Here is a 14,554-nt window from a genome sequence, read left to right as displayed (position 1 = left end):
TACAAGAATGTGGTATTACCTGGATTAAATGATTCCTCTAAAGTCCCTTCTGCCTTTAAAATCTTTCTAATACTTCATGCACACTGGCAGAAATCTAAAATCCATATGTACCAGCACTCAAATAAATTTACACATAGGGGCGCCTGGGTGGCTCAGTCGTTAAGCATCCAACTTAGGCTCAGGTCATGATCTTGTGGTTCACATGTTAGAGCCTCACGTCAGGCTCTGTGCTGACAGCTCAGAGCCTGAAGCCTGCTTTGGAGTCTGTGTCTCTCTCCCTCTCTCTGCTCCTCCCCTGCTTGCACTGTGTGTGTCTCTCTCTCTCCCAAAAATACATTTAAAAAAATTAAATTTCCACGTTTCTTAAGCAGAAAGTAATTTCAGAAATGAGAGGAACATCTTTCTTTACGTCTAAAATACTACCGTACAGCTTCTTCCTGTTTCTCAAAACCAAAGTTCTCCCAATGCATTATCCTGACAATTATCCGTCAGCCACATTTTATAGCCCAAGAAGGGGACTGTAGATTTTTTTAAAAATCCTGTAAAGGCTTGGGTAAGATAATCACTCCCTAATAAAGGGCACTGGTTCACAAAATTCACAGAAGTCGAAAGCTACAACAATTGCTTAATTTTGCAAAAACAGAAACAGGCCCAGCGAAACGGGGTGACTCAACCAAGGCCACGCGGCTTGTCAGGGGCTGGTCCCGTTACGCAGGCTTCGCTGCATCGGCTTGACAAGGAAACTTGAGATGCTGGAAAGAATCAATTTAATACAATGCACACCGGGTCTTGCTAATCTCAAACGAGAGAATAAATTCATCAAACAAACAGCATTGGCATGTTTGGGCACAGAGAGAGCTGTGGAATCTCAAGACCACAGAGAAGGAATCAACGCCTGCCAAGCCCAGCACTTACCCTCTCATCCACGGGAACTCGGGCAGCATCAGCTCGGCTCTCTTCCCGCCCTGAGACCCGGGCCACTGAGAGTCCATTCAATGCTGCCAACATGAGCGGCCGCTTCTGGGCCTCCAGGCTTGCCATCTTCTGCTTCTCTAGATTCTTGCAGCAAGAAAAGGCATGTTCTCATTGTTTATAGTACGAGTAGAATGCTGGAATGTGTTCTAATCTCCCCAAATCTGTAACTCCCCAGCCAAGGAATGCAGACAATCACCATTAGTAGGGCACATTCAAACACAGCCTTCCCATTATCCCCACTGGGCCTGAAGGAGCCAGTTCCTTTTCGCTTTTATCTAAAAATGGATGAATGAGTGAACTAACAAACAAACGAGTAAAAGCAAAGACCTCATACGAACACCCCCAGCCATTCGGCAAAAAAGAGCAGAACAGCGTACAAGCAAGACACTTCAGGAAGATGAGGGCTGAAGGAAGACAGGACATGGGAATGAGAAACAGTTTCACAGAAAGTCCAATCCAATCACAATGACGCACGTTTTATACAGATTAAATGTAAAAACTTATAAACATGGTTGGCTGCCATGTTAAAGTAATCTGGCTGTATAAACCATGAAGGAAATCCTCCCAAGTTTCCATTCCGAGAGGCTGAGGATGTCAGTCCCATGGTAAAGCTCTGGTCCCTGGGAAATCACCCCCAGACTCGCCAACACTGAAGTCTGCGATCCTCTAACAGGACCTAGGAGGCCAAACCCTTGGCGCTGCATCCAGAGGGACTAAAGGAACGGGCACCAGGACAGGACATTACTGAATGTGACTCAGCTGTGGGAGAATACGGATTTGGGGGCGGAGCGTGCCGTAACATCCAACAGAAAAGGTTGGATGTTAACACGTGGTCCTCGTTTGGGGGGCCGGGGGTTTGATTCCCTCTCCATTCTCACCTGCACCAATACTCTGCAACTGGGACCAGTCAAGGTTCCTGCTGTTAGGTGCCCTGCTGGGGTCCCTCTCGCCCTCTAAGCTGAAGGAGGTGTGAAAGAAGTCTCTCTGCCCTCAGACAAGCTAGTAAGAGCCTTTCCCCCAAACAACTTTGTCTTAGAAGACAGAAGGAGAGAGAGGTTTCCTAAAGCATACACGTGGAGGAGTTGAGATTCTGATCCTAACAGAAGTGAAACCATTTTGCAGGTGCCTCTGGCTGCCCCCCGGGGAAGGGGTCGCCTTCTCCCTGGTTTCTTCTGAAGGCTTTAGGTAATTTCACTTCTTAGTCTATCATTTGTCAATCTGCTCCCCAGAGAGGCGTGGCGATGGAGTCGTAGTGCAGCCTAAGTGTCAGGGGGCAGGCTGGCATTACAACCGTACGTGTGACTCATCAGCCCCTCAATGCCACCTGTGGTCAGAAGGGAGTGATGGCTGTCATGAAGATGCTTCATTCAGTGACAGGGCCGACGCATCAGACAAACTGAAGGGATACCTCAGAGCAAGATGAACTGTGACAAAGGGAGAGACGTGTCGGTTAATGGCAGCCGAGAGGCTGGTCCGAGTTTGTCAGCCCCAGAAAGACTTTGAAGATTTCAGATTTAAATCTGGGGGGGGGGGTACCTGTTTGCTTGCTTATCAGCTTGTTTTTGGGAGAAATACTCCCTTGCCCTCTCCCCCATGCTGACTCCTTTCATGGGAATGTTTCCCTCTGCGAAATTCTCAGAAAAGCAATCATTTTAGGAAAAAATATCTCCCAGGTCCACCAAACCGTCCCGCTGCTTCCTTCCCACCCGTACCCTCAGGTGACACTAACTGGGCCTAAGGCAGAGAGTAACTAACTTGTCTTTGTCAGGGAAAGATTACTAGGCCCCTGGTGAAAACTGAAACCCCAGTGATAAACTATGTCTCTTAGTTCCTTCTCGTTTGTTACCAGAGATAACACATAACTCAGAAATCTGATTTGGCCTTTTTTCTTTCCTGGCACCTTTCAGGTTCAGGGGCTACAAACACGGAAGTGTCCCCCAGGCAGCAGAGGGGCCGGAGGGAGAAGCTATCACTACAGCAGGCCGGCATCATCCGTCAAATAGACAAGTGGCTCCAGCATCTCGGAGAGCTGCCCGCAGGGCACATTCTCACCATACCTGCCCTCTGCCCTCCCCCGCCCCAGTTCCCATTTGGTTAAATTTTCTCACTGTTTGCTGATCCTAGAGAAGCCTGGACAGCCTTCTCCATCCTTCTCCATTCCTAACAAGCCAGGCAAAAGCTGCCCACGATGGGGAGGCCAGAGGAGGACCTGAGATGTGGGAAGGGCATGGGGGGAGGGAGGGTTTCTTCACTAAAAAAGCAGATGGGCAACCATCCCAACCTTCAAGGCCACTGGCACCACTGCCATCTTGCTGGCACACTGGCTCCCTAAAGAACTTCCTAGTCCTTCTCTAAGGTCAAGACATCAGATGGGGTAGCAGTCCCTGAACTTCTGAGTATACATAATAATAATAATAATAATAATAAACCAATGGGAGAATGAGGTAGGGATGGGGTAACAATGTTCCTGAACGACAGTGAAGAGGTGGAATCAGCGATTCGCTATTATCCATATGGATGGGGCGGGAGAGCATGGGCAGGGGGCGGGGGGACACAGTGGAAACCCCGGTGCTTCTTTGTGAAGCTCTGTGCAGGGAGCCAACGCCATGGGTCTGGACACAGGGCTTTGTGGAACACAGGTAAGAAGAGGAGAGGATGAAGATGACCAGCACAGGGCTACAGAACACACATCAAGTGGGGAGGGGAAACGGAGAAGCCGGGTGCCTGGGCCAACAGATTCATGGGTTGTGGTCCAGGGGCCTGTGGCCAAGACATGCTGAAAATCCGCTTCTACCGATGCATTACTGTTTATAGGCTGGGAAAGGTCTCCCCTGTGGCGCCACCCCCACGTTTCATTCCATCTGCCAGCCAAACGGTTATATTGGCCAGGGGAGGCACAAGCATGTCTTTCTTGACCTTCCTCTAGGTTCACAAAGAGTGGAAGAGGTTATACCTGCACCAGATCCTTAGCGCAGCTCTGTTGTGGCCACTGATGCTGCCGGGAATGTTCTGAAGATTCTGTCTCGGGTAATAAGGTTGCTGCGGTTTAGAGTCCTGAACCCACACCCCTGCCCTCCTTAAACCATGGGCCCTTGACTGTTCTCTTCAGGCTGGTGACCACTGGGTGCTGCAAGACTTATAAAAGGGAGGGAGTCTAAGAACAGTTGCTCCAACAGAACAAATTCTCATTTACAGCTGTTCTGGAGTTGCTAAGTGGCCGCGACCCGATGGCACAGATGGGGTGCCCGCAGGGGAAGAGTCAACCAGGGCTTGACTTGTTGTAATGAAACGAAATGATTTTTTTATGTTTTGAGGTCGTGACAATGTCCAGAACAAGTAGGAATGGCGTTCTGAAATGTTTTAAAGTAGCAACTACAATCTAGCAATGTTCTCATGAGCAGGAGCAAATTGACTTTGTTGTTCTGCGTGTGCACCTGTTAATCTATACACTCTCGCTCTGACAATTTACCTGGCCCCCCAGCTGGTAACATCCTGAATAAGAGTTACTTATGTCTGATATCAGGCATCTTCAAGTGTTATAGGTGTGTGTAGATGCAGGTGGGTGTTCCCACGTGCACGAGTGAATTTTGACAGAATGAGCTTAATGGGGAACTGAGCTGAGTTTACTTTAGTTTTCTTGGTTTTGTTAAACATCTACTGAAAGAAAATCTGAAAATTGGGCTGCACACATTACAGTCCAGTCAATATTGGTGGGCCATCCTGACAGAGACGTCCCCACACAAAGCTCTGCAGGGATGTTGCTCTTTTACTATCAAATTAGGGGGAAGAATGCCTCTCCCTAAAAAACTGAACAAGAGACGTAGGAAGGAGAGCTCCTAGCCGCACACACAGCAGGAAGTTTGACCCCAAATAAACAGCCTGATGCCGGCCTAGAGGCTGATCTCCACAGCCAACCTGCAGCATTTAACCCCATTATGGCGCTTTGTGCCAAGTGTACCAATTAGAAGCCATGAATGAAAACAGAAGATTTAGTTGAAGGGGCAAAAACACCGAAGTTTTGTGAAATAAAATACCACCTGTTGAAATGCCAACTGATTGTCTAGCTACAGATGCCCTGGATAAGCCTTGTACCTTCTTCAGAGCCCAGAGCACTTGCGCTTTTATACTTGAAATGGAGGGTCATAGAGAAGGGGCAGAGGAGGCTGAGGGAGGCGGTAGGGAGGCGGCTGTGTTAATTTAAGCCTCCCCTGAACACTGCCGTGGGAGAGGGGGACACTTACCCTGATGGCCATCTCTCTCTCTACAATGCTGTCTTCCAGGGAGAACATCTCGGACACCGGTCTCTCCTTCACAGGCTCTTTTTTGACCCGCTCCTTCACGCTTGTCAGGTCGGGTTCGGAGATGGACGGACCGAGGGAAGGCCCAGCCACGGCCAGCTGGTCAGCTCGGGAAACACTGACGGCCTTGGCCGGCCCATGCCTCAGGACCCTAGCCCTGGCAGCAGTGGCGGGAGGCAGGCTGACCTGCTCTTGCCTCAGGGCCCCGTTGCTAACGCTCTTCCTCGGGCCCGGGTATTCGGGCGGGGGCTTGTTTGGGATTCGGGCCAAGGCTGCCTGCAGCTGGGCACTGTACCCCAGCTTCTCCCGTAGCGTGGGGATCTGAGGCACCGATCCTGGGGCCTCCTCCTCTTCCTCCTCGCTCTCGCTGCTGTGGATCAGCATGGTGGCATCTGAGAGAGTCTTCTGGTGGTGGTAATGGGGAAGCTGGTGAGCCTCGTGGCTCCCTGGCCCTTCCTCAGGTGGCCCCTGCTCCCGGAGTGTGTTTCGACGAGCCATGGGGATGTTGAGTGACTTCAAGGTCATGGCCTCCATTCCCCGCACCATGCTGCTCATCACCTCCAGGCTGTGGCACTTATTTGCCGCGCCGTGGTGCTTGGTGGCCGTGAGGGGCTCGCTCACCTCCTGGAGAGACTGGTGCACCACCGGGGAACTGTCCTCTTGGAAGGTCTTCACCGAGAGCTGCACCTTGCGGGTCACCAGGTCAGGGCTACTGCCGCTGACGTACTTGTGACGGTGGCTGGCAAGGTCTGGTGTGCTGGTGGCAGGGCGTGGCCGTGGGTAGGGGGGCGGTGGCCGAAAGAGATAGTTCTTGAGCATATGGGCCGCACTGTAATTCTGGGTGCCTTGGAGCTGCATGTTGGCCAGCTCGGGGGTGCTCACTGTGTGGGAGATGGCACTCGCCCCCGGCTTGCTTGGCACCATGTTATTCTTTGGGTTCATCTGGTCAGACGGGCTGACAAGTTTGTTACCATAGCCTCCCTGCGGCCCATACGGGACCGTGTAGGGGGGCCTCTCGCGCATCTCGGGCTGGCTGTACACCAGGTCCTCCGGCTGGTTGTAGGCATGCGTGTGGATGATGCTGAGGTTCCGCAGGGACTGGCTCTGGCTGTCGGCGTGCACGGTCCCCCGCTTCATCTGCCGCATGACTGTCTCATAGTCGGGGGTCGGCCGGTAGGACGGCACGATGATGGCGCTATGCCGGTGGCTAGGGATGTAGTCAGCCCGCATGATGTCACTCCCGGGGATGCTGAGGTTGGAGGACACCGGAGAAGCCTGGATGAAACTCTGGGAGCAGCTGAGGGAGTTGACGCTGTGGACGCTGCACACGCTGCCGTTGGTGACGGTGCCGTTTAAATAATTTAAGTCCAGGCTGTTGTGAGAGTTGCAATATAAGGCATCTTCATTCCCATGGAAAATGCTGTCTACAAGAAACCAAACAAGGCACATGAATGTCCACATCATCCTGCTTCAATTAAGTTCATCCTCACGCTCATGAGCATGATTTTCAGAAGTCATTAAAAGTTAAATACTGTGGTCTCCACCCACGAAATCCACGGAAAAACAGCTAACGCTTGGGTGAGATACCCACATACAGAAAGAACATCAGAAAGCATATTAAAAAGATAAAGTGAATCTAATCAAAGAAAGCCAGGCACATTTAGTTCTCCATTCTGCCATGAGCTCTGAAATCAGGTCCCAACAATGGCCCTCATGTTGGGTAAACCTGTCTTCTTGCCCAGGATCCAGCAACAAGACTGGCTATGTGAGTCAGGAAGTTAACTTTAACAGGGCAACAGATCTGAAGTTACCGACACCTGGAGTTTATGTTCCTGATTGCAATGGAAAAGGTCCCCTTCCCCAAGAAACTGCCGAGCATGTGTGAAGACACAATACAAATGATGTGGGAAGGATGTCCACACCCATGGCTAGGTGGTTCTGAGGAGCAACCAACGGAGGGCAAAATCAGAACCGGGAGTTCTTTTAGCTTCTGCCTAAAACTCTCCTCTAGAATCGGTTTCCTTACTGAGGTCAATTCACATTAAAATTAACAGTAGTTTAAGGAGGTTCCCAATGAGATAAAAAGTAGATTGCTGAAATCAGCCCCATATTAGGTGTCCATGGTTCCTTTAACACACACACACACACACACACACACACACACACACACACACACACACCCCACCCACCCACCGCCGAGGAAGGCAACCTCTTGCTCAAATACTTTCTGGTGAGCAAAATCTCTCATTTTCACACTAGGGATTTAAGAATGAGAACAGTAGAGGAAGACAGGGCAGAAAGGAAAAAGATAAAGCCAAGCACCACCAACCAGAAAAGGAGACTGAAAACAGTTGTTTGAAGGGCAGTGTGCTCACACACCAGATGAAACGAGATAGGCAAGAAAGACTGACAAAACACAGGGACAGAGGTCTGCCTCCTCCCCACCCCTCGCGGGCTCTGGGGCTTTCCCACAGAAGCAGGGTAATTTTGCTCATCTACTTATAAAAAAAAAGTATTTTATTAAATAGCCTTGACTATCTTAGTCTCCATACTCACACTCTGATCCTAAATAGCCAGCCTATGGTGACGCAGAAACTCACTATCCAATTAGCAGACTGCTAACACCCAAGTTTAATATCTTTCCTTTTTGGAGATGCAATTGGCATAATGATGAAGGGCACTGAAGGGCACTCAAGAGTCATGAGACCATTTTTCACCTCCGAGTTCCTCCAATACCCTTTGTGCATCCCACTTCCTGTTTCTGTACAATGGAAAGACTAATCGTACCTATTGTGTGGGCTTATTTTGAGGATTAAATGAAACAATACGTCGCAAGGGCATAGCACAGTGCTTATGGAGAGGAACTGCTCTATAAATGGTCATTGTTATTATTCGAATCATTATTTTTAGGATGGAATTTCTCACACATTTGGCATGGGAGTGTTTGGGGAGAAAAAGAGGAATAAAAACCAGATTCCATTTGCTCTGAGGCAAGAACAGGTGCACAGAGAAATGGTGGGCAATAGTTAAAAAGAAGAGTTGAGATTGTACCTTTTTTTAAAAGTATGCCTGTATGCTCTGTTTTCTTTGGTTTCTGATACTGGCCGCCAGGGTGGAGAGTCTTCCATGGGCTTTCTGTCCCTCCCTCCTCTCCCAGCCCACTTACCAGAGGGAGGGCGGAGGAACTTGCTCCCTGCCTTCTCCCACCGCCCTTGGCAGCCAATTCTGGAAAGATTTTTCTCTCGGGGGCAAATGACGTTCTATGCCTCTCCTAAATCAAAGCTGCTGCCTGTTGCCATTCAGACATTGACAGTTAAAAGAAAAATATCGCTGTCATCTAAGAAATAAAAAAATCGTCTTCCCCGCTGCCAGGTACTCGACTTTTCTTCTCAAGAAGGGAAAACGGCAAGTCACGGTTACCTTGTGAGGTGTGTGTTTCCGAGTAGTGTTCGCCACACTGGACGTGCATGGGAGGCAGGATGTACGGCTGCTGCCGGGGCTGAAAGAGAGGACACAGCACAGGTGGGAAGAACGGGCCACGGAGGGCCGCAGACCCTCACGGGGCCCCGGCCCAGGCACACGACAGCCCACCACTCGCTCACGTCCGCAGGGAAGCGCGCTGTGGCCGCTCGGCCGGTCCACCCTGGACTCCTCCCTCTTTGACTCATCGGCACCCCCATCTCATCACTAAGTTTAGGACTGGAGAAACAGGGAAATAAGGAAGCTGGTTCAAGGTGAGAAAGGTAAAGAAGCTATAATTAACGTTTAGTCTATTTCCTGATATGCTTGCAAAACTCCCAATGCCTTTTTAAGAGGAATTAGCCCAGAACATGTGGATGTATTATATTCTACCTAAGGAATAATGACCATCGGGAAACCCTGCTTCATTCTAATCAAAATTGGCTGTACTGATGACCCTAGTTTACACATCAACCAGGGGTGGTGGTAAGCTGGGTCCAGTTGCAAATCTACATAAAAATCTGAAAGGCGACCTGCGACAATACACATGTGGTTCTCAAGGGGGTACCTGCGGACCCTCCCCTTGCAGAACCCAAGGTGGAAAGGTCTTGCAGGGAATCCTTCAGCGAAAAATCTTTTCCAAGAGACTCCTTAAAGACGGTCATTTATACCCAACCTGAATAACTTCCTGCTGCAGACAAGAATAAAACTTTCAGAGGCAAAAAATAAATAATATAAAAACTCAGATCGGTTCAATATTTGGCAGGTCAACAAAGGAAATATGATTAGTCGCTATGTGATCTACAGCAAATCACTGAGCCTGAGCACCTCTCAGCTTCCTGTCAATTAAATAAGGCCCCTTCCTCCCCTTATCACCAACGATATTCATTTTATTTAGATATTGGGATTCCAAGTGACAACTCCTTTGAAGAAAAAGTTTTGATTCTTACAAAAACTCTTAAAAAAACTTTAAGCCTGTAAACCACCAAATAGGATATGTTATATTTCTATTTGATTATTTTGAAATTAGCCTCAAAGATATTGGTTTCAATGTTACTGCTTTAGGAGAGAGGCTGAGATCAAGCCAAAAAACCCTAAGCCAGCAGGGGTCACACTTTTTCTCAGTGTCCCTCAACAGAGGAAGAGCACTTGCCAAAATTTGAAGCTGGGCAAATAACTCATCTGCCATTTCCTCTGTCACAAATAATGATTACGCATCAACAAGGCACATAAAGAAGGTAATAAAGATAAAGGATGCAAAAATTAAAAAGTCAAGAAAGAAGAAACAGGTAAGTGAAATTAATCTTAAGAAAGGAGCTCATGGTACCAAAGAAAATGTGCTGTATCAGCTCTTCTAAATATTCCCTTTGGCTATTCCCCCCCCCACACCTTTTTGGCTGTTTTATGAATTACAATTTTAAAATATTTTTCCTTTTCTTGGTAATACATAGTTCAACTCAATTTTTCCAGCACTGGACAGCCAGGTTTGAGGCTTAAAACAAACAAACAGAAAGAGTTGGAAAGGATTCCTGTGACGCAACAGAAATGCACAGTAAGGTAAAGTTTGCTCACTGCCTTCTCTTGCTCTTACTTAAAAAAAAAAATCCAATATGCAAGTGACTGTTTATGAATTGGCATAAGTGTACAGTAAAGGACAAGAATAGCTAATCTTCCATTTCAGAATATTATTTATTACATCTCTTTATATCTGTGTGTATATGTGTGTGTGTGTGCATGTGAAATTATACATAATATAATGCATATTATTTTATTTCTTTCCAGATCTGCTAATATAGAAACAAGTGAGATGCCACAATTTAGGCAGCAGAAAAGCAAGAGAAAAACAGCCGTCCTGGTTCTCAGCAAGGAGGCCAAAAAAAAGACCCGTGTCACTCTGCCCAGGAACTCCTGGTAATATGGTTTCACCCTAAAGGGTGGAAGGAAGTGAGAAGCCTAGAACTTGGCTTCCTGCAGATTGTCTTTATCCAGATAAAATAGGAAAACCTCTTTATCTTCTCCAGATAATTAGGATGAGATCAGATCACAAGAGAGCTTTAAAATACTTTGCCTCCATGGTGTCTCATGGATGTAAGTGAAAAATCATCTCCCTAATGAAGACATGTGGAGTCTACGGAAAAAATAATATTCGCAAAGGAGAAGTATAAAGAAACCAGTGCCATGAACAAATCTATCAAGGCCACAAGGGAAAAGCCCAAAGTGACCCTCTAGATCTCCAAGGCAAGGGCCACTTGTGAGATATTATGTATGACATCGTGATTAATGATATCCATGTGGGTACTCAGGAATGTGATGACATAATGGTCCAGAATTCTAAGAGTTCACGGTCTATGCATTTTCCAGATCAAAAAAAACCCACAAAAAACAAAAAACTAATCCTCAAAATTTTCCTTTTGAAAGACAAGTTAAAGATGCATTACAGTGTATACACTGTGTATGAGGAAAAATTCAATTTTATTCTATCAACCTGAAGGAAATATTCACCTAGAAAATTCTGAAGGTCACATGTTTATTTTGACTTTTGTCAGACATCCTAACCCAAAATCTAAGAATTAGGACTTAAAACAAGGAGATATTTTCAAAGAAACCAACTTTCCTACATCTTTCTATGCTTTATCCTAAACCAATCCTCAAAATAAGACAGCCTAAGAAAGAACACACATATTGAAATCAGAGCTGTGTTTCCTTATTCAGAAGAGAAATTTTTAAAAAAATGAAAAAAGCTAATGTTAGATAGAAAAGTAGATCAATTCAGTAGATCGATTCTGTTGGCCTTAACATTAGAAGATGCATAAGTAATCTTCCCCACCAAGTACCCTAACGTGAGGCCATCAACTCAACTCATTCAATTTGGGTTCATTCAAAAACCGTTTTCCGACGAGTTTCTTACGATCTATCTATGGCGGCAAACACAAAAGAATTTGTGGAGCTTGTAACTGAAGACACGTGTATATGTAACAGCCAGAAAGAATGATAAAACCACAAATGAGCAAACGGGCAAAAGCACACACGATAGGCTGCATGCTGAAGATGCGTGGTCTCATCAGCTTGAAGACGTATTCTGAAGGTGTGAACCTCGGGCCACACTTCAAGAAGTGACGGCCGTGGATGGGCACATGGGTGTCCCACGTGATGAGGCATGAACAGGACATGAATGTGCATCACACTTGCTTGGCTTGACTGATGCTCTTCTGTGTTTTCATCAGATCTCACCTGGTCACAAGACCCTAGCACATGTTTCCTTTCAATTTAGCAACAAAAGGACATTCCATCCCCAACAGTCAGACCATTAGATTCCTGAAGACTTTGTACATACCAGAGAGGATCGGCTCCAAGTGGGCTGGCGTCTGATGGGGGGTGGAGAATTTGACTGTCTACAAGAGAAGGTAAAAAAATGAGAAGAGTCATATTTATCAGACATACGATGATCAGACAGAGCAACAAGGGTGGGGAGAAAAGGGGGGAAACAGACAAGAGAGCTAAGTAATTTACAGCAAAATGTAAACATGTATTTCTGAATGGAGAGGCTATGAAAATTTTTGCTTTCCTTTTTTATACTTTTTTTTCAAAATGTTTGGAGCACCTGATCCATAGATATTAAGTTGTACAGAAGAATAAGGCTTATTTTCAAAGAAGTATTATGAGAGAAATAAGCAAGACTGAAAAACATCACTATTATTACATGGATTTCTAAAAATTATATTCTTTGTATCTTTGTGTATGTGTAAAATCTTTCATGATGAAAAACAGCAAGAGGAAAAAGATGTTTGTTAAAAAGCTAGCAAATGGAATCCAAAATAGATTGAATATGTTTGAGTAAGACCATATAAAGATCATTTTCAATAAAGATAACAGTGATTATAAATATTTATCTAAACAAATCCTTTCCAGACTGAAAATCAATGTGAATTTTTTTTAATGTAGAAATAAAAATGTGTGGGGGCTGTGGGTGCCTGGGTGGCTCAATCAGTTGAGCATCCGACTTTGGCTCAGGTCATGATCTCATGGTTCGCGAGTTTGAGCCCCACGTCGGGCTCTGTGCTGACAGCTCAGAGCCTGGAGCCTGCTTCGGATTCTCTCTCTTTCTCTCTCTCTCTCTCTCTCTCTCTCTCTCTCTCTGCCCCTCCCCTGCTCATGCTCTGTCTCTCTCAAAAATAAATTTAAAAAAATGTGTGGGGGCCAAGAGTATTAAATTCTTGAGCACCGAAATCAAAGATGTCTTTGAGAAATGGGTCTCAAATTCCAGAGTGACATTTTCCCTAGTCCTCAGTGAATTCATAAAAAGACAAAAAACAAACAAAAAACCCAGGACATGTAGAATTTTCCAACAAGTTAGAATTCTTCAATTTAAAGCATTCTTCTTAGTCTGGTATTTCATCTTTCCTACCTTTTTAGTGATAAAACACCCTTTCTTTCATGAAGTGATGGAAACAGTAATGTTAGATGTTGCTTTTTTATTTAACTGGCCAAATATATTATTATTAGACTTAAGGTTAAACACTCTTCTTACTCCCTGCAATTTTTCTCCTTAAATCAAGAAATACAGGAAGCACTCTCTAGAGCTCTATGAGAAGATGACGAACAGTAGCTCTGTGAACAAAATGAAATGAAATGAAATGAAAATCAATGGTAGTCTTTTAGTGGTCAGGGTGTGGAAACCTCTGGAGAAGGATGCTGTTAAGATAATGCTAGTTTCATAAAACTCCAGGGGGTCATCCCAGGCCTTAATGCAGTCAGTGCTGAGATCCTGAAATGACACACAGAATTTGCTGTACATATGGTGTGAGTGAGTGTGTGTGTGTGTGTGTGTGTGTGTGCATGCCTTTGACTATGTATATGGGCTGTGTGTGTGTGTACATCTTAGAGAGCCTAGATAAGACATTAGGAACCTCCCCTACCTAGTTAGGAACAGGAAAAGAATGGTTATAACAGAAGTAGAAGGGAAAACACAATTTCCTCAGTTTTCAGGTGAATGTGGGATGCTCACTGGTATTTGGAGATCACCAAAGAAATAAAAATACTCCGAAAATTATACAAGAAATCCACTTGCGGAGAAATGGTCAAACCAGAAGACCACAGTGGAATTCACTTCTTAAAACAGTTAGATTTTAATTCACCCTCCAGAAGTCAACCACAGAATTCTTGTTAAAGTGAAAGCCACACCCCTACAGATCAAAGGCAATGGCACAGCAGAAACACACAGGAGTGATCTATAGGGAATATGTTCAAAGGACCGGCACGTGTGTGTGTGTGTGTGTGTGTGTGTGTGTGTGTGCGTGCGCATGTCCATGCACTTACGGCTGTTTGATTTGCCACTCCCTGATCACTGCCCTTCTGATTTACATTTGCAAACTTCCCTGGCAGACCTGGTACTGTATCAACTCTCCTTTCAGACTCCAACAGTGACCAATTGCATCGACTGGTTTGAAAGAGCCTCCATCGTGTGGAGAAGAAAGTCTGTCAGGACCTGAGGCTCCGGTTCTAAAGCAGCCGCAATTTTCAGCAGGAACTGCTCTGGGACAATACTCTCACGCTCTTGGATGTGTCCACTGGGGGAATGGAAAAGCAGCTCCTCTCTTGCATTTATATCCCCGAATTCTTTGAAACACAATTAAGCACCTAGGGCGCCCCAACTGCCGAATGTACTCTGCTGAGGAGCACCTTTTGAAGGCAACCAAAATAAAGGCGATGATAGCGTGAGCCCTGGCTACTCTCTATCCAAGGTCAGGTCACATTTAAGTTCCCGTATCAGACTCCCTTTATCGTCTTTATTTCCAAATTAAATTGAAAAAACACACATGGAT

At 46.0% G+C, this 14,554-nt stretch overlaps 1 protein-coding gene across 1 annotated transcript in view; it reads right to left on the bottom strand.

Moving 5' to 3' along the window:
• Nucleotides 1-14,554, bottom strand: part of PTPN14 (protein tyrosine phosphatase non-receptor type 14) — a 138,269-nt gene that overhangs the window by 17,089 nt on the left and 106,626 nt on the right. The window contains exons 11-14 of the mRNA XM_029933370.1: nucleotides 12,067-12,124; nucleotides 8,694-8,772; nucleotides 5,217-6,697; nucleotides 916-1,059 (exon numbers count right to left, since the gene is read on the bottom strand). Coding sequence (XP_029789230.1) covers nucleotides 916-1,059; nucleotides 5,217-6,697; nucleotides 8,694-8,772; nucleotides 12,067-12,124 — 1,762 coding nt within the window. The remainder of the gene's footprint in view (nucleotides 1-915; nucleotides 1,060-5,216; nucleotides 6,698-8,693; nucleotides 8,773-12,066; nucleotides 12,125-14,554) is intronic.

Source organism: Suricata suricatta, chromosome 3 (genome assembly GCF_006229205.1).
Source record: "Suricata suricatta isolate VVHF042 chromosome 3, meerkat_22Aug2017_6uvM2_HiC, whole genome shotgun sequence".
In the NCBI taxonomy this organism is placed as follows: Eukaryota; Metazoa; Chordata; class Mammalia; order Carnivora; family Herpestidae; genus Suricata; species Suricata suricatta.
Note: the sequence above shows the minus strand (reverse complement) of the source record. Positions and strands in the feature narration are given on the sequence as shown.